Below are 18,933 nucleotides of genomic sequence, written 5' to 3' on the forward strand. Positions count from 1 at the left end.
TGAAGGCCACTGGGGACCCCGGGAGTGATGTTCAGGGTATATCAAAACAGTCATGTTCCCTTATCTCTCCGCCATTACGCGCTGAAGGTTAAAGCATGTGTATCACCACTCACCTACTTTACGTCCTTGTTACCGTTGAAGGTCATGGGGCAGCAGGGAAGAGTGTAAGGCTCAGGAAACGGGGGAACGACCATCTTGTTATTTCCTCCACCGTTGCTAGGCTCACTGGTAAAAGTAAGAACACACTCACCTTATTTACGACTCTGCTACTCTCCAAGGCATGACAGATTAACGAAATTACACAAATCCGGTAACTTCCAGATCTCACTTCACCGTAATTTGTTCATGGGTGAAATAACACTTGCACTCACTGTACCTGCGTCATTGTCACCCTTTACGATCACTGGACAAATACGGCAGTAAAGTGGTGATGCAGTGGAAATAGTAGCGGTCGCCCTAGAGTAATTTTTCCCCTTCCTCGTTATAGGTTTCTAGTTATAAGTCTGCAGGTACGATAATTAACAACACTACTCACCTCATGTATTGATGTGCTTGCGTACCTAGTGAACTTAACTCTGCCATGATCCCTTTTATTCCACTTCGTCGACGAATATAATGTATGAAACGTGCCTTGGATAAACAGATGTATAATAAGATTTTACCAGTTCCAAGCAGTAGGCTACCCAGCGTTGTCTTCTATAATCTTGTTCGTCATTGTTTTTATAGTGAAACAGGATGGCAACACATACACACACACAGACGCGGAGACCTGCCAGTCCAGTTCTGAGAGGAGACAAAAACTCGCCTTCGTGTGTACGTCTATTATGTATGTATAATATCAAAGAACAACCAGTAAGTTTAACCTAGTAGGATATTTGTATTCAAACTACGTATACTTCTACCACTACATAACTGGATCAACCGTAGTAGGAAATTGAGAATACTTGTAGTTCGAACCGTTGCAAATCCATCATGAAGATACAGTAATATCGTTAGCATATAATAAACATATACCGGTAAGTACATGTCGTTACAGGTTAGCCTATCTCAAAATGGTTGGTACATTGATTACATTGCCAGCACTTCGCAAAACCGGTAGTATACAAAGGACTACAATGGAAAAATGGAAATAGAGTGCACACTTAGACTCTGAGGCACATTGAGACGGTGGTACATTCATGGTTAGTAAAATGTAGCAGGACAGTTATGCTCCGTTCATGTTAACTGGACAAATAAGCCCCTCCCCCTTCCCCGCAAAGAGTCTCATTAGCCAGTCCACACGCATGCCACGCCTCCCTCCTCTCTACCTTGACTGAATGTGATTGGTGAATGCTGGAGGGAGGTTGAAATCTTATTGGTGGTGGCTGAGCTGTCGTAGGCGGGGCTTGCTTGTGCGCTTAATTCGAACAGAGCATAGCGGTACACAAAACGCCATTAGTATCAAGGTAGTCCCTGCAGGTACTTCAGAAGGGTCGGTAAATGACGCTCGTAGCCCCGAAGAGGAGAGTAAATGCTGGGATATTAGTATGATAGATGAAGTAAGACCCCTCGACATGTTTAATTAAAGATTTCTTACATGAGTAATTTTATGAGGAACTTATGGATATGTAAATAAAAAGCTGCATTGGTTTATAAAGTTACATGAAAAATAGGCTAATAAAAAATGATTTTAGTAAAGAATCTGTCTGTCTGTCTGCCTGTATGTCTGCCTGTCTGTCTGCCGTCTGTCTGTCTATGTCTTGCTCACACACACACACACACACACACACAAAACACCGCTCCGGTAGCTCAATCGGCTAGAGCGCCGCACTGTAAGGCTTCACGGCCAAACGGGCGGCGGTTCGAGCCCCGCTCAGGCCGGATTCTTTCCGTTGACTAGGAGTGGTTACTGTCCCCCCTTGACCAAGGGGGATGGGATGTGTGGTGTGTGAGGTCCTGGCAGTACCCAGAGATCGACGACAATGAGCATGCACTCGCTCGTGTCGGGAGGGTACCTGCTGGGGAACGCGAGTCCAACTCGTGATCAGGCCGTGGTGAATTACACACACACACACACACACACACACACACACACAGATAACTGACTGAAATAAATAAATCAATACCCGTACCTAATACCCAGCAAGTCTGATACACGCACAATACAGACTTACTTACACGACCCATAACGAAACAGGAATAACAAACAACAAACAACAACAAAATGATGAAACTTCGCTAAACGTTGCTCTCTTCTCTCCATCCATCCCGCGAAGAAGACGAGGACGAGGACCAGTAGAGGAGGAGGAGGAGGAGGAGGGCGAGCGAGACGGGATGAGGCGAGTATTACTGATATTGCTGGTGAGGAGGAGCAGGTGGAGTCTTCTACTGGGTGATGCTCCGTCGGTAGAGTCACTTCGGCGGCAGGACAGCGACGGAGAGAGTGAATAAGGCGATCTCCGGGGGATGGTTGGCGAGGCGACGAGGGGGCCGAGGAAGGGCGATGGGAGAGGATGGATGGGAGTGAGTGAGTGGCGGGAGGCAGAGAGGAGAGTGAGTGGGAGGCAAAAGAGTGGCGAAAGGAAAATAGGAGAGTTGGTGGGAGAGAAGTGAGTGTCGACAGGCAGAGAGGAGAGTGGGTGGGAGATAAATCAGTGTCAGGAAGGCAGAGAGGAGAGTAGGTGGGAGATAAATTAGTGTCAGGAAGGCAGAGAGGAGAGTGGGTGGGAGATAAATTAATGTCAGGAAGGCAGAGAGGAGAGTGGGTGGGAGATAAATTAATGTCAGGAAGGCAGAGAGGAGAGTGGGTGGGAGAGAAAATAGTGGCAGGAAGGCAGAGAGGAGAGTGGGTGGGAGAGAAAATAGTGGCAGGAAGGCAGAGAGGAGAGTAGGTGGGAGATAAATTAGTGTCAGGAAGGCAGAGAGGAGAGTGGGTGGGAGATAAATTAATGTCAGGAAGGCAGAGAGGAGAGTGGGTGGGAGAGAAAATAGTGGCAGGAAGGCAGAGAGGAGAGTAGGTGGGAGAGAAAATAGTGGCAGGAAGGCAGAGAGGAGAGTGGGTGGGAGAGAAAATAGTGGCGGGAGGCAGAGAGGAGAGCGGGTGGGAGAGAAATTAGTGTCAGGAAGGCAGAGAGGAGAGTGGGTGGGAGAGAAATTAGTGGGAGGAGTATCGTGGAGAAAGGGGGTTTAGTGGTATGGGAGAAGTGAAAGGTAAGGGAGGGTGGGCTAGAAAAAAAAAATCTTATTGAGTGGAAGATAAATGAGTGTTAAAAGGCAGAGAGGAGAGTGGGGTTGAAGGGTTTATGGTAAAAAGGAAAGAAAGAATGAGATGGGAAAGTGAAGGGGCAATGGGAGGACGGTGTGTGTATGGTGGGTAGAATAGAGGAGGACTAAGGAGTCAAGGAGAAAGGTGAGTAGTGGTGGAGGTAACAGAAAGGCTTGAGGAGTAAATCTTTAGGTGAGAGATATGTGGTGGCCATGGGGAAGAGGAGGAGGAGAGGAAGGAGGAAGGGGGAGGACCTATCAATACCTCGGGTTAGAGTTGTCCACAAGGTCACCTCTGTTGTCCCTCACCACTAGAGGCTCCGGGGAAATCGAGGACTTCGGGGGAGGCTTCTTACTCCTGGCGCGGCAACATAGCACGCGGCAACACTCGTCCTTCTTCTCGTGAATGAGTTTCTCGTAGCCGACGCACACCATCACCACCACCATGATGATCGTCGATATGCCCAGCACCAAGAAGATGCCTTGCAAGTTGTACAGCTTGTCCTCTGTAAAAAAGGAACAAGTCAGTGGCGCTGATCAACGCTTGCACCCGAACGTAACTATCTATCAACATGCTTATATATATATATATATATATATATATATATATATATATATATATATATATATATATATATAGATATATAGATATATATATATATATATATATATATATATATATATATATATATATATATATATATATATATATATATATATATATATATATATATATATATATATATATATATATATATATATATATATATATATATATATATATATATATATATATATATATATATATATATATATATATATATATATATATATGCTGGGCAGATACCGGTACCGGCATCGGTGCTAACGATACCTGTTTAACGTCTCAGTACCGGTACCGTAAGAGGAGTGCTACTTGGCAGCTTGGTGCTTGCACACCGAGTCGTTTTCTCCTGTGGTGCACTCATAAAATCCTGTGTATGTTAACCTCGTACTGTACCGAGGGTGTAGATTGGCTTTGGACTCCGTAACTGCCATTGCCTAGAGAGGTTACTGTTTCAGGAGGCAGTGTACCCATCTTGACGGATTTGACCCCCCGCCTACTAAGAGGCACATCCACAACAGCACCCCGCACTCACTGCGACCGTTGATTGGTTCTAATTTCGCCCGGTGCTGAACAATAATAGGGTTCGGGAATTATGCCCCTGGGACACAGGGCAAGAGTTAGTGACATCTGGGTTACCGCAGTTAAATACATCAGGTTTCTTCAATTACCCATTTATCGACCAATCCAGAAGGGAGGATGAACAGCTGGGTGAGCTGCACGCCGACTGCTCGGGCTAGGATTCACACACGGATTCGTAGCTAGGCGTGCTACTCATGTCATCCCGGAGGCCCATCTCCCAGAACTATAGTTTAGAGTGAAATTTAAAGATAAGCTAAGGCTCAAGTTTCAATGCTCGTACCCTAAGATATAAGACCGATGAATTGAGATTTCTTGTTTCAACAGAAAATTTCGAAGTAGAAGGTAAGTAGAGAGGAAGAGGAGAGAGGGAGAGAGGCAGTGAGTGGGTGAGGTGGGTGAGTCAGTAACAGGTGTAGACCCACCCCACACACTTGGCGCCGCGCGTAAGTATAAAACCAGGTGGGTGCGGCCAGGTAAGGTAAATTCCAATCTCAAACTCATCTCCAACTATGAAGCCTTTCTCTCTCCTCGCCGCCCTGGCCTCCCTCGCCGTCGCAGGTAAGAATGCACTTCTGTGGAGGAAGTGACATCTCAAGTAATGGACGGCGGACTCTTGATTTTCCGGCGTCTTTGTCATTAAGCCGCGAATTTTGGAAAATCAACCGCTTTGGTAAGAATCGCCATAACTCCCTTATTTCTGGGGCTACAGAAATGTGTTTGGTATCAATCGACGGAAAAATGAAAGGGCTATAATTTGTAGAAAGCGACCTCTAGAAGGCTGTACTTTGGCATGTAGCCCTATTGGCAATGTAGTTTGACCAGCTCGAAGGATTGTTTGATAGCTCGATTCCAAGTTTGTCGTCGAGTCGTCACAAAATAGCCTGTTTTTCAGCCCTTTTGCCGCGATTTGGACACGTCCTAGTTTTTTGCTTATAACTTTTTTTAATTTATTTAGTGCTTTCCATTTTTTCTGATTTTTAATCTGTATTAATAAAGCTTTCATTTGCCACTAAGCACGCCTTCCTAGCTTCAATAGTTTTTGCTCGAGCTTGACCAGAATTCGCGACGAAAATTTGCCGAATCTGACTCATTTCACGCACCGCGACGAAAAACCTTCCTGACGCCACAAAAATTAATATATCTGCATAAAAAATCATATATGAACACTTCAATATGTTGACTATCTTGTATTAAAACCATTTTAAGATATCTATATAAAATGTTATTATTTTTTTATATAATCATTTCACTATATAAATCAACCTATATTAAGCCTTATTATACATGTTATTTCTATTTTTTTTAGTATTTAACCATATTTCTTCCCATTTATGAATAATACATTTAATTTGCTTTGTTGTGATACCAAATATATATATATATATATATATATATATATATATATATATATATATATATATATATATATATATATATATATATATATATATATATATATATATATATATATATATATATATATATATATATATATATATATATATATATATATATATATATATATATATATTAAAGTTATTTTTATGGTATCAAGTCAGGGCAAACTTAGAGTCACTATTCAAAGTGGAAATATCTATGCTTTAAAGTGAGTGTTGGTTTGTTTTGTGGTTTATGTTTCTCTCACGAGAACTTATTTCATGTTAGCATAAATGTTTCCCAATCAATCTATCTATTTCCTGATCTATCTATCTACCTGCCAGTATTTGTGGGTCTGTCGTCAATCATTTTTCTGCCTCTGTACGTCTATCTGTTCTTTCCATATGTCTGTTGTTCTCTCTGTGTCTGAGCATCTGCCTGTTTGTGATTCTGTTTGGCTGATTCATTTCTTTGTTGGGAAACAATGTTTTACAACTTCTCCCAAACAGTTGGGAAACAGTGTTTGCTGTCCAGGCCTTAATTGTTCTTAGGACGTCAGTGAGTGATGTCATCACCACTGCCGCATCGATCAACACATGTGAGCACATCATCGCTGCACATGCACCTGCCCAATAATTCTCTTTCGGCCACGCCTAACTGCGCCCATCTCACTCTGTCACAATCTATTTAGCGCAAGAAATAGTTTTTACACTTATCGTAATCTAGTTTGGCAAAATTAAACTCTATCCTAATCATTTTTAGTCGCTCAAGTCGCCGATCCAGCACAACCCGATATCCTAATTGGGAACCAAGTAATCCATTCTTGCAACTCTTTCAAATCATTCGGCCAATATTAGGTTCCGAAATGACCTTAGAGAATCATATTAAGAAAACTGCCTCTCTAATTTCCCAGAAAGCGCTGGTCTATTAATGACTTGGCGTCGTAGGGTGGGTGAGGCGACACGCCCCCCGCCGTGTGACCTCATTGATTGATTGATTGATGAAGAAAATGCAGACCTATTCATGTTTTGCAATCGAGGTAAATTTAAGAATCGCTATACAGAGTGGGAATAAAGACGTCAATATCGTTTTTAAACATTTTGCCCTTTTTTTGAGTTTGGATCTCTGCAGCTCCATCTCCCCTTAAATTTTTAGATCATTCTTTTAACTTAAAAAAATCCTACTACCCATCTTCAACATGCAACTTTTTCGTCGTCGAGTGGTTGGTGGGTTTGACTTTTTTTTAGAATGTTAATAATAATGAGCGCCTCCTCACAACTCGTTAACGGCTCACTGTCAGCCTCTTCTCTGTACGCGCCATGGTTTACAATGCGCCGAGCGTGCCCTTCAACCAATGTCTAGCACAATTTAAGAGTTTTTTTCCCGTTCATTTATCTTCCATTTGGTTAAAGTGTGGAATGTATTTCAAAATGAGATTATTTCTCTTGTTGACATTGATAAGTTTAAGGCAAAAGTCAACACCCACCTGCTACCTCATTAGGTGTTGGTTTTGCGACTTTTGCCCCGACCCCTTTTATTCTTCGCCTTACTTTACTGCCACGGTCTTAATTTTCGTATCCATGTCTGGTCCTCGAGTGGATTCAGTACATATCAAATTATATTTTTCCTTGATGCCCTTTCATGGATCTCAATAATAATAATAATAATAATAATAATAATAATAATAATAATAATAATAATAATAATAATAATAATAATAATGATGATGATAATAATGATAATAATAATGTATTTTATCCCAATTCAACCCAACCTAGCCTTACAGAAACTAACCTATCCCAACCCAAACCTAACCCCTGCCTAACCTAACCCAGCCAGGCGGTAATTATTCAACCCCAACCCAACCCAACCCCCTTCATATCACAACCCACCGGAGCTGAAACTATAGTCTGTTCTTTAAGGTCCAGCAAATAGCCCCGAGTATGGGGTGGAGCAGGTCGACTCAACGTTTATCTCCGTAAAGCCACGCCGTTGGTTGCTTATAAAAGTGGGCGTGATGGACATCATGGATTCAATTTGATGACTCTACCTTCCCCGCTGTCCCTCACCTGGTGAGGGAAGATTTGATTTACGAGTCTCTGGAGAACTTCTCACCTTAACCCCCCCCCACCCCACCACACACACACTCTCTCTCTCTCTCTCTCTCTCTCTCTCTCTCTCTCTCTCTCTCTCTCTCTCTCTCTCTCTCTCTCTCTCTCTCTCTCTCTCTCTCTCTCTCTCTCTCTCTCTCTCTCTCTCTCTCTCTCTCTCTCTCTCTCTCTCTGCTTGAGGGGATATGCATATCTTTTTAAGATATTTCATTTATTTTATTTTTGATAATTATTTAGATTACACTCACACACCTGGAAGTACCCAGAGATCGACGAAATGAGTACATGCTCCCGTCGGGAGGGTACCTGCTGGCGAAAGCGAGTCCAACTCGTGACAAGGCCGTGGTGAATTACACACACACACACACACACACACACACACACACACACATATCACACACACGCACGCAGGCACGCAAGCTGGCACGCACGCACGCGCTCTCGCGGGCGGGCGGGCGCCTCAATAATTTTTTTTTTTCAAGCTAATTATTTGCACATTCCTTATGGGTATGCGTTTCTCTTTTTGTTAAAGAGACTGCACAAAATATATAAGATGATAAACTGATATTTCCCATAAACTGAACGCTTATGTTTTTCGCATTGTTGCTGTTATAAGGAAGACCAGTCGTTTTCTTTTCTCATTGTAAGGAATTCTGTCAGTCAGTAAGCTCCAAGGAAGATGACACTTGTGTTTTGTACTTCTAGTGGCTGAGCTTCGTCCAGACACTCGGAGAATAGACTAACTATACTCGCCTGATCTATGGCTGTGTACTAGTTGTCAGCGGGCGTGATGGTGTGCTACAACGATTTACGGAATTGAGCGTATGTAAATGAACAAAACGCAAAGTAACATTCTAAACCAACCCTTCGTAACCCAACCCACTCTAGCGGAAACTAAGCTACTTCTCGTGTCCTGGTCGGCAGAGGGCGTGATGGTGTGCTACTATGCCTCCTGGGCCGTATACCGCACAGGCGACGGCAAGTTTGATGTGGAAGACATCGACCCGGCCATCTGTACCCACCTCATCTTTGCCTTTGCTGGCCTGGGCCCCAACAACGACACGATTAAGGTGAGAAGGAGTCGAGTGAGAGAGGAAGAATAGAAGGGAAGGGCAGCATTAGTGAAAATGAAGATAGATGTAAATGGTAAAGGGCAGGGCAGTATGCGAGGGGGGAATACGAAAAGGTAGGAAAGAAATTAAAATCAATGGCTTCAGGGAGGGAAAGAGGGCAATGGAAGTAAAACAGGGGCAAAGATATATATATATATATATATATATATATATATATATATATATATATATATATATATATATATATATATATATATCATTTCTATCTTTATATATACAATATATTGGAAATGTGAAAAATGACAATGTGTGTGTGTGTGTGTGTGTGTGTGTGTGTGTGTGTGTGTGTGTGTGTTTAATGATTCCTCATCGCACACTTGTATAAATTCTAAATACTGTTTCTGACGTGCCTTACCAGTCTTGAACTTGATCACTCCTCGCACCTGGATCGGTATTAACTACTCACACGTCCTTGGCCTGTCACACTTTCTACCTCTCACCACGGCTCCAATTCCTAATACATTCATCATATGTTTAACACCACTCAGCATCTGCTCCATTGCACATAACACCTGATAATTTATGTTCCACCTCATCTATCAGACTTCCCTCATCTTCTTATTCCCCAAACCATCACCTTTCCCAACTCAATCCCATCCTTCAACCCTCTCTACATTCCCCTTTCCACTCCTCCACCTGCCTCTATCCCTGTTAATTACATCTTCAGCACCTTTTCCTCGCCTCCAAACACCTGTCTTACACCTTTCCACCTCCCAAACCTGTCCTTATTCTAATCTACTGCGCATTTTTTATAATTTCTTCGGCTCTTAACGTCTGTCTTTCACCTTTACTTTCCTCTTGCACCTGTCCTCAGCCCCGCTCATTACTTTCCCCATCTCGTCTTCGCCTCAACACCCGTCTTACACCTTCCCACCTCCCACACGTGTCCCTTTTCCAATCTGTTAGACTTTTCTCACCTTTTCTCCGCCTCCTACCACCTGTCTTACATTTTCTCCTACAATACCTGTTCTCATCACAATTACTCTTGCCTGCCGTACTTCCACCAACACCTCTTTACACACCTTTTCCTCCTCCCGCAGGTGCTGGACCCCTGGAATGAACTTTGCGGCGGTGGGGGGAACTGCGCGTTCGATCGGTTCACGGGGCTCAAGAGGCTCAAGGGGAAAAGGAAACGAGACTTGGTGACTCTGTTAGCTGTCGGCGGATGGGGAGAAAACTCAGAGAAATACTCCACGGTAAGGCCTCTTTCAATACATCTAGTTTCTCGCCTTGACCATGCATGGCTTGGTGTCACGGCCTGGCGCCGTGAGCCTTTCACATTATCCGGTTTCTCGCCCTGGACAGTCACGGTGGGGTGCCGGATCCCTGCCGGTGCTCAACTTTGTCGAGATGTAAGTTCAGTGGTTCACCAGTGGGTTCCCTGCAACGGAAGGAGATGAATCGCAGGCAGCGTCTGAAAGCCCTGTACCTCTTGCAATAAGAAAGAGGAAAATACAGCAGTGTAGAATCCACCGGATACAAGCTTACAGACACCATAAGCATTTTCAGCGTACCTTCTTATACCAAACATTAGGAACGCCAACACCATCACTCTTCACACCCACTATTAGGTCAACTGACGTATCTTAGACCCCACATTAGTTACACCGTCACACTGAACACCCACCATTAGGTCAACCAACGTATCTTACACCCCACATTTACACCGTCGCATCTGAATTAGTTTGGGCTTAATGCAAGCTTTAAGGGGAGAGAGAGGCGAGGTGTGTGTGTAATTCACCACGGCCTGATCACGAGTTGGAGTCACAATCGCCAGCAAGTACCCTCCTGACATGAGCAAGCTCATGCTCATTTTAGTCGATCTGTGGGTACTGCCAGGACCTCACACACCACACACCCCTTCCTCCTTGCTCAAGGGGGGACAGTAACCACTCCCTGTCAGCGGAAAGATTCCGGCCTGAGCGGGGCTCGAACCGCCGCCTGTCAGGCTGTGAAGCCTGGCAACGTAGCGCTGTAATCGATTGAGCTACGGAGTGGTGTGTGTGTGTGTGTGTGTGTGTGTGTGTGTGTAAGGATAACTGTCTAGACGCAGGGAGAGGGGTGGGGTGGAAGGTATGATGGGGGGGGATTAGTAGCTTTGGCAACACTGCGAGTTATTTTGTCTCGCATCACTTCACCCAGATATGAGATAGAGAAAGAGAAAGAAAGAGTTAGTTGCGCATTTAATTATGTGGATGTATGGATTTAACAGAGGAGGAATAGATGCTGCGTTAATATAAATGGTTGTAACTAATTCGTTATACAACTAATATGAATTTCTGGTACTATAATATATAAGTGATTTAATCATCCACATTTTGTAAGTGAAATTATTGACGAAAATTGGGCGAGGTTTGAAACATGCTCTGCCAAATTATCCTCTTCATCCGACGCTTTGTTAGAAAAATACATATTCCGGAAAAATGACATAAAAAGGCCAGTATGTTGCTCCCACCAAGAGTCACAACGTTTCTTAATTCGCCCGGCAGATGGCAGCAAACCCGGCCAAGAGGAGCAGCTTCGTGAGCTCCGCCATCGCCCTGCTGAAGAACCACGACTTCGACGGTCTTGACTTTGACTGGGAGTACCCGACCAAGCGTGGAGGCAACCCCGAGGACAAGGTGAGGAGGAGGAAGGGAAGGAGGAGGAGAAGGAGGAGGAGGAGGAAGAGGAGGCGGCCTTCAACATCCGCCACACCCATTACCTCTCCTAACAACCTCCACCTGCACCACATCTGCTACTAACGACAAGTGAAAGAGAGCGGGAAAAAAAAGAGAAAGGGTGTCTAGGAGCGGGCGATACGGGAGTGGCAGAAGGGTGAAGCGGGGGTGCTACGTCACAGCTGCCACTTGAGATTTGTATGACTATAATAACCTCTCTCCTAACAGCATTTAACAGCTCTAACACTTTCCAGCACCACTTTCCAGGCCAACTACGTCCTGTTGCTGTCAGAACTGAAGAACGCTCTGCACGCCAACGGGATGATGCTGAGCGCCGCTGTGTCCGCCGGGAAGTATACCATCGACCCGGCTTACGACGTCCCCGGCATGGCCCAGCACCTCGACCTCGTGAACGTGATGACCTATGACCTGCACGGCGCTTGGGAGCTCCAAACCCACCACCACTCCGGACTCTACGCCCACCCTAACGATACTGACGGCGGTGCAATGCTTAACCAGGCAAGTTTTGCACCCTAAGAACCTAAATTTCATACTAAGGACCTAAATTGCGTACCAGAACCCTATATTTCATACTAAGGTTCTAAATTTTCTACTAAGAACTTTCTACCACATCCTACACCATCCTGCCAAGTCCTGAAACGTTCCACACCACACACCCTGAGATATGCCCTAACATCCTAGAACACCAGTCCATATCCTTCACTTTCCTCCCATGGCCCTTTCCTTCAAGATTTCGCCTTCCAATCCACACCTACCTCAGAGACGTCTTTTATTTAGTCTTCCCTTTCATTTACATTAATCTATCCCTCAGGGCTTCTAAACTAAATCATCCCTCGGGTCTATTAAACTAATCTCTCCCTCAGGACTTTGCAATCAGCTACTGGATCAGCAAAGGGATGCCTGCCAACAAGATCGCCATAGGAGTGCCCATGTACGGCCGATGCTGGACCCTGAGCGGCAGCAGCACCGGCTACTACGCCCCCGCCAACCAGCCCGGCGCCCCAGGACCCTACACGAATAGCCCTGGATTTCAGGGCTACAACGAGGTAACGATTATGTAGGAGTGAATGATGTTATGAACGGCTGAGGGATAGGTGGCGTGTGGGGTGAGTTGGAGGGTATGTGCGACTTTGTGAGGGGTGTGTGGCGTATTTGATGTGGTTTCTTCTCTTGGTCTGGGTACTACTCTGGGACTACTACTATTACTACAACTACTACTACTACTACTACTACTACTACTACCACTACTACTACTGCTACTACTACTACCAACACTACTACAACAAAACCAGTACTAACACAACTCTACCTCGGCGCCAGATCTGCGAGGCCATACTACTTCTACTACTACTATTACTTCTACCGCTACTACTACTGACACTACTTCAACAAAACCACTACTAACACGACCCTCCCACGTTTGCCAGATCTGCGAGGCCATAATGAACGAGGGCTGGACGGTTGCTATAGAACCTGGCATGAAAGAACCTTACGTGTACAGCCTCGCGCATGACCGCATCTGGTGTTCTTACGAAGACGGGAACTCTGTGAAGATCAAGGTGAGGACTTCCGCGTCTTGAAGGTGTGGCTGTGTGGGTCCTTCTCTCCTTGCTTTTCCCTTTTCCTTCCAACTATTTGTCCTTTTTTTATTCTTTTTCTATTACTCTTCCTATTCCTCCTCCTTCTTTTTCTTTCCAGTGCCACCGCCAACTCTTTTTCCATACCTTCCTTTTCCTCACCTTTCAACTGTCTATCATTCTCTTTTACCCTTATTCTACTCTTCTTCCTTCTTTTTTTTTTTTCCCACAACTACCTGCACGTTCTTCTTTCTCTCCTTCTCACCTTGCCTCTCCCTCTCCCTTCCACTTGTTTATCATTCTATTACCTGTCTGTTAATATTCTTCCTCTTCCTCCTCCTTTTTATACAGTACAACGACGAACTCCTCTCCCTTCTCCTAACCTTGTCTTTTCCTCTCCCTACTTGTCATTCTTTTACCCGCCTGCTACTATTCTTCCTCCTCCTCCTTTTCCATCACTACCATCAACTCCTTCTCTCCCTTCCTTCCTCTCACTCCCCCATTTTTCTCCTTCTCACCCTTCCCTTGCTTCTCTTCCACCAACTTTTCTTAAACTATCCTTCTTCCTCATCCTTTCCCTCCTTCTAAGTCTCTTCCTCTTTTTCCAGGGCCATCATTAGCTCCTTCCGTCAATCCTTCTCACTCCCCCATCTTTTCCACTCACTCTCTCCTTACCTCTCTTCGAAAAACTTATCATTCTTTTACCTTTTTCCTACTATTCTTCCTCTTCCTCCTTCTAACCCTCCTCCTCCTTTTCCTGGACTATCCCCGACTCCTTCCTTCGACCCCTTCCTTCAACTCCTTCCTTCAACCCTTCTCACCACTCCTCCAAATCTTCACTCTCCTCTCAGGCCCAGTACGCAGCGGCTCACGGTCTGGCTGGTATGATGGTGTGGGGCATTGAGATGGATGACTTTTTGGGTAAGTGTGGTCGCGTGTTCAACCTGATTAAGACCATGAGGGAGACCTACGCCGGTCCAAACATCAGACCACCGAGCTCCCGATCCAGAGCCAATAGGAAAAAGGTAAGATTTCGTGGAAGAGATAAATAGAACTTGGTGGAGGAGGAGGTGGTGTACAAGTTGGGGGAAGTGGTGCAGAACTTGGTGGTGGAGGAGGTGGTGCAGAAGTTGGGGGAAGTGGTACAGAACTTAGTGGAGAGGTTACACAACTTGGTGGAGGCGATGCAGAACTCCTAGCCTCGAGGAACGCGACTTAATTAACATATGAAGCTTCCAGTTGAGAATTTGAGTTTTGGACAGACAGACAAACAGACAGACAGAAGAAAGGAACAGCTGTACGTTATCAAAAGTTACTGGAGGCTGATACAAAATGAGAAGCCAGATATAACAAGAGATGAGACATGACCTATATTTAGGCCACTCCTCTAACTGATTATAGGAGCAGTGAGTAACGATCTTTTTTTTCACATTTGTTACCATTTTTTTATGCCCTTGAACTGACTCCTCTGCTGTAAAAAAAAAAAAATGAAAAACCTAGTTGAGATTCTGACTTTAGTGTAGAAGAAAGGAACAGCTGAACGTTATCAAAATATGTAAAATGTATGTCTGGAAGGTTGTGTCGAGCTGTCAGGTGGAAATTTTGAGTTCTCTGGTGGGCATGGATGGGGGCTAAGTTTCTTCTGCCCAATTTAGAATAACAGTAAAGTCAGAGGTTAAGCGCTGTCTATTATCCATACTTGCGTAGTGTAACTCTTGTTGGGTTGAGAATGTAAGGGTTGCTTTTTGTTGATCTTTCGCTGTATTCATCTTCCAATCGCTAACTTCCTTTATTTTTTTTTTTATTCACTCAATCATTCACTCACTCACTCACTCACAAACTTACTTATTCAATCTCTCTCTCTCTCTCTCTCTCTCTCTCTCTCTCTCTCTCTCTCTCTCTCTCTCTCTCTCTCTCTCTCTCTCTCTCTCTCTCTCTCTCTCTCTCTCTCTCTCTCTCTCTCTCTCTCTCTCTCTCTCTCTCTCTCTCTCTCTCTCTCTCTCTCTCTCTCTCTCTCTCTCTCTCTCTCTCTCCAGTTTGATATGTGTTCTGTTGATCTATCGTTATATCCATCTACCTATCGCTAACTTTTTTCTCACTCACTCACTCACTCACTCACTCACTCAGTTACTCATTCATACTCTCCTCTCCAACGTGGTAAGTTTTCTGTTGATCTATCGTAACGTTACATCCATCTACCTATCGCTCTCTATTTCGCACTCCCTCACTCCCTCCCTCACTCCCTCACTCACTCTCTCATTCACTCATTCATTCATTCATTCTCCCCCTCTCTAGCATGATAAGTGTTTTGTTGATCAATCGTTTTACCCATCTACCTATCGCTAACTTCCATTATACTCACTCACTCACTCACTCACTCTCTCCCTCCCTCCTTCCCTACCTCACTCACTCACTCACTCATTCCCTCACTAACTCACTCGCTCAATCCCTTCCCATGCAGCATGACCAACCCGGCGCCAGGCAGTAAATGCAATATGCTGACCTTGACAACTGTGACCACTGCTCTCTGTGTGCTCAGGTGTGTAAGTGTGTCCGACACGTGTGTGGGAGGGGGGTGGTGTGTGTGTGTGTGTGTGTGTGTGTGTGTGTGTGTGTGTGTGTGTGAGTGAGGTAGGGAAAAGGGAGGAAGGGAGTGTGTGTGTGTGTGTGTGTGTGTGTGTGTGTGTGTGTGTGTGTGTGTGTGTGTGTTCTCTTCTTCCCCACCTATTCACGTAATCTTTTTTTTTTCCAGTTTTATCTCTGAACTCATATTTCTTCTATTCCTTCTTCTCCTTCTCCCTTTCAATCTCTAAAGCTTTCCGTTCACTCCCCCATTTGTCTCCCCTCCTCCCTCCACTCCAATTGAAATTCCTCCACTCGTCCCTTCATCCACTCTCTTCCATCCCCTTCAACCTCCTTCCTTCCTCCCTTCACTACCCTCCCTCGCATTCATCCTTGTTACTTCTCCCTTCATTTTCCCGCTTTCCTCCCCTTCTTCCTTCACTCCAATTGAAATTCCTCCACTCGTCCCTTCATCCACTCTCTTCCATCCCCTTCAACCTCCTTCCTTCCTCCCTTCACTACCCTCCCTCCCATTCATCCTTGTTACTTCTCCCTTTATTTTCCCGCTTTCCTCCCTTTCTCCCTTCACTTCCTTCCCTCTCCTTCAACTTCCTCCCCTTCTCCCTTCACTCCCTTCCTTTCAGCTTCTATCACTTATCACTTCACTTCACCTCTTTCTTCTCCTCCCTTCACCTCCTTCTTTCAACCTCAATCCCTTCTCCCTTCATCTCTCCGATTTCCTCCCCTTCTCCCTTCCCTCCTTCCTTTCCCCTCAGCCTCTTCCTCTCTTCCCTTTACCCACTCTCTTCTCTCCCCTTCAACCTTTTCACTTCACTCCCCTGCTTCCCTTCCCTCCAATCTCCTCCTTTCACTCCCTCGCTTTCCTCTCTTCCAGCCTCCTTCCTTCATTCTCCAGCTCCCCTTCTCTCCTCAGTCCCTTTCCTTTCTTCCCCTTCCTTCACCCAAGAGGAGGCCTGCACATCCGGGACGCTCTTCACTCCTTCAGCCGTTCATCTGTGACCCGGACTACGGACTACGGACTTTCGAATGCTGACTACCGACTATGAACTACAGACAACGGAACACCGACTATGGACCAACGTTGCCATATTGTCGTACTTTGCCTCTTATGTTTGCCGATTTCCGACCCCAAAACTGCCTCCTCGACCCCAACAACTCCCTTCATACATAGTTATCGTTAAAATGGTTAATTATATGTGTTTCTTGGCAACAGTTATGGGCCAGAAACCGGTAAATACAATCCTCCGAGTACGATAATCTGACATCGGTGGACGAGAGCGCTCCCCAACCACACCAACACCGCCAGCACCACCATCACCAGCTCAGCGTATACCCTAGGCCTAAACATGGAGTCTCCCTTTTTTTTCATGTTCCACGGCAAAAAAAATGAAAAAAATAAAGACAAATATAAAAGTAGAAACTAAATAGAATAAAAAATCAAAATAATTCAAGGGAACACAAAATTGAAGAAAGAAAATACGTAGGTCGTGATGCTATTGGTGGTGGTGATGGTTGGCGAAAGTTGGGCTGCGTAACAAATATGGCATTGAAGGATATACAAAAAATAGTTAAATGTGTCTTATGATAAAAATAAAATATATAAAAGTTCGAATTAAAGTTTAGACAAAAAGGTCAGACATAACCCACGCCAAGGCAATAGGATTTTGAATGTGTCACTATTACTCCTTTAATGAATGGAAAAAATATAATATGATTTCTTTATTTACTTTCGTGTTACTCTGAAGATAAATATATTGAGTTTTTTCTTTCTTTTTCTTTCTATATCCTTTGTTGCGAATCATTTTATATACTTTCCGCGTGAGAATGAATTAGATAACGATTGCTGAATTACTACGTATATACCTTTCACTTAATTTGTCATTTATTTGATTTGATGATTATGATGGCATTGTTTTCGGCTTAATTGATAAGTCTATTATGTCTAATTATACTGACTGTTTGGCTGGAGTTCCATGATTCCCCCCAAATTCCAACTTTTTACTGGTAAGACGTACAGGAAAATTTATTGATTGAATCTGAAAAATATAGTTTATAATCTTTGACCTGGAAATTTACTGCCTCCAGAGAGCCAAAGTTGCAGTGAAACTCGAAAAATAATTTTTGAAGTTTTTTTTTCATTCTGGAATGAATCTCATTGAATAAAAGTTGTAGAAAATCATCCATATAACTTAACTGTGAAATCAGATTATAATTTGGACAGACCGTTTGGCTGGAATTCCATAATTCCCCAAAAATTCCAACTTCCGCTTCCCACTCCTAGATATTGGTTCATGTAGAACATCACGTAGTATAAGTGGAGGTGTCAAGACTACGCTCAGCACGCACACGATGAGCAGACACTAAAGGAAGACCGCCGAAACAGATCGGCTGGGGAAACATTATCGCTCTGCAGACGCCATGATGCGTAGGGAGGAACTGTAGACTATTTTTAGCACGGAGTCGTCGAAGGCTCTGGCGTCATGCTCCTTGCTTACGTTAGTAAGAACTATATGACGCCAGCGGCATCGTCGTCATTAAGGGATTAATACCCCTATGTATATGTTTCCTTTGTTGCCGTCTCCTATATTCGGCGTTTTTTCTTCCATTTGATAGTATGTTAGAATATTTGAGTGTTTTGAGGCCTCGATCGTTGTGCAAATAAATGATGACTATAATATAACGACAGCCTAGATTTTAGTTTTCTTTCAGACTGCCTCATCGCATCACATCCTCTACGATAAGATGTGTTAGAAACAAATCTTTACACTATCTACATTTTTAACACCAACGAACAATGAGATGATGGTTACACGTGTGGAGCTGAGAGGAGAATAGTATATGTTTTTCGTGATGTGGCAACACTGAATAGGACCTGAGTGGGCTTGAGTATACATAATATCTGAGCGGCCGTTCCTAAGATATCTTCACCTAAAAAGGAAAAGTTGGAGGCATAGGACATAGCTGCGCGCGGCCTCGGTGCTCATTTTTGTCTCATTGGCCCTTGAACCTGCTGTGGGGAGAAACTCATTACCTCGGGATACG

At 44.2% G+C, this 18,933-nt stretch overlaps 2 protein-coding genes across 5 annotated transcripts in view; one reads left to right on the plus strand and one right to left on the minus strand.

The window, feature by feature from the left end:
• Positions 1–2,863: 2,863 nt before the first annotated feature.
• The window catches only part of LOC126998399 (uncharacterized), a 108,142-nt gene continuing 92,072 nt past the window's right edge, over positions 2,864–18,933 (minus strand). The window contains exon 4 of the mRNA XM_050860033.1: positions 2,864–3,749. Within this exon, the coding sequence (XP_050715990.1) occupies positions 3,502–3,749 (248 nt within the window). The 3' untranslated portion in view covers positions 2,864–3,501. The remainder of the gene's footprint in view (positions 3,750–18,933) is intronic.
• Positions 4,829–17,815, plus strand: LOC126998398 (chitotriosidase-1-like). Of its 4 annotated transcripts, none has more exons than XM_050860031.1 (10): positions 4,829–4,888; positions 8,842–8,987; positions 10,091–10,246; positions 11,540–11,671; positions 11,978–12,229; positions 12,595–12,777; positions 13,159–13,290; positions 14,160–14,333; positions 15,770–15,847; positions 16,061–17,815. In XM_050860031.1, the coding sequence occupies exons 2-9, from the start codon at positions 8,850–8,852 to the stop codon at positions 15,794–15,796; spliced, it is 1,194 nt and encodes a 397-aa protein (XP_050715988.1). In that variant the 5' UTR covers positions 4,829–4,888; positions 8,842–8,849; the 3' UTR covers positions 15,797–15,847; positions 16,061–17,815. The 4 variants fall into 4 exon arrangements, with proteins under 4 accessions (XP_050715988.1, XP_050715989.1, XP_050715987.1 ...); XM_050860032.1 differs by having other exon boundaries at positions 4,837–4,872; XM_050860030.1 differs by having other exon boundaries at positions 4,841–4,987.

Source organism: Eriocheir sinensis, chromosome 14 (assembly GCF_024679095.1).
Source record: "Eriocheir sinensis breed Jianghai 21 chromosome 14, ASM2467909v1, whole genome shotgun sequence".
NCBI classification, from domain to species: Eukaryota; Metazoa; Arthropoda; class Malacostraca; order Decapoda; family Varunidae; genus Eriocheir; species Eriocheir sinensis.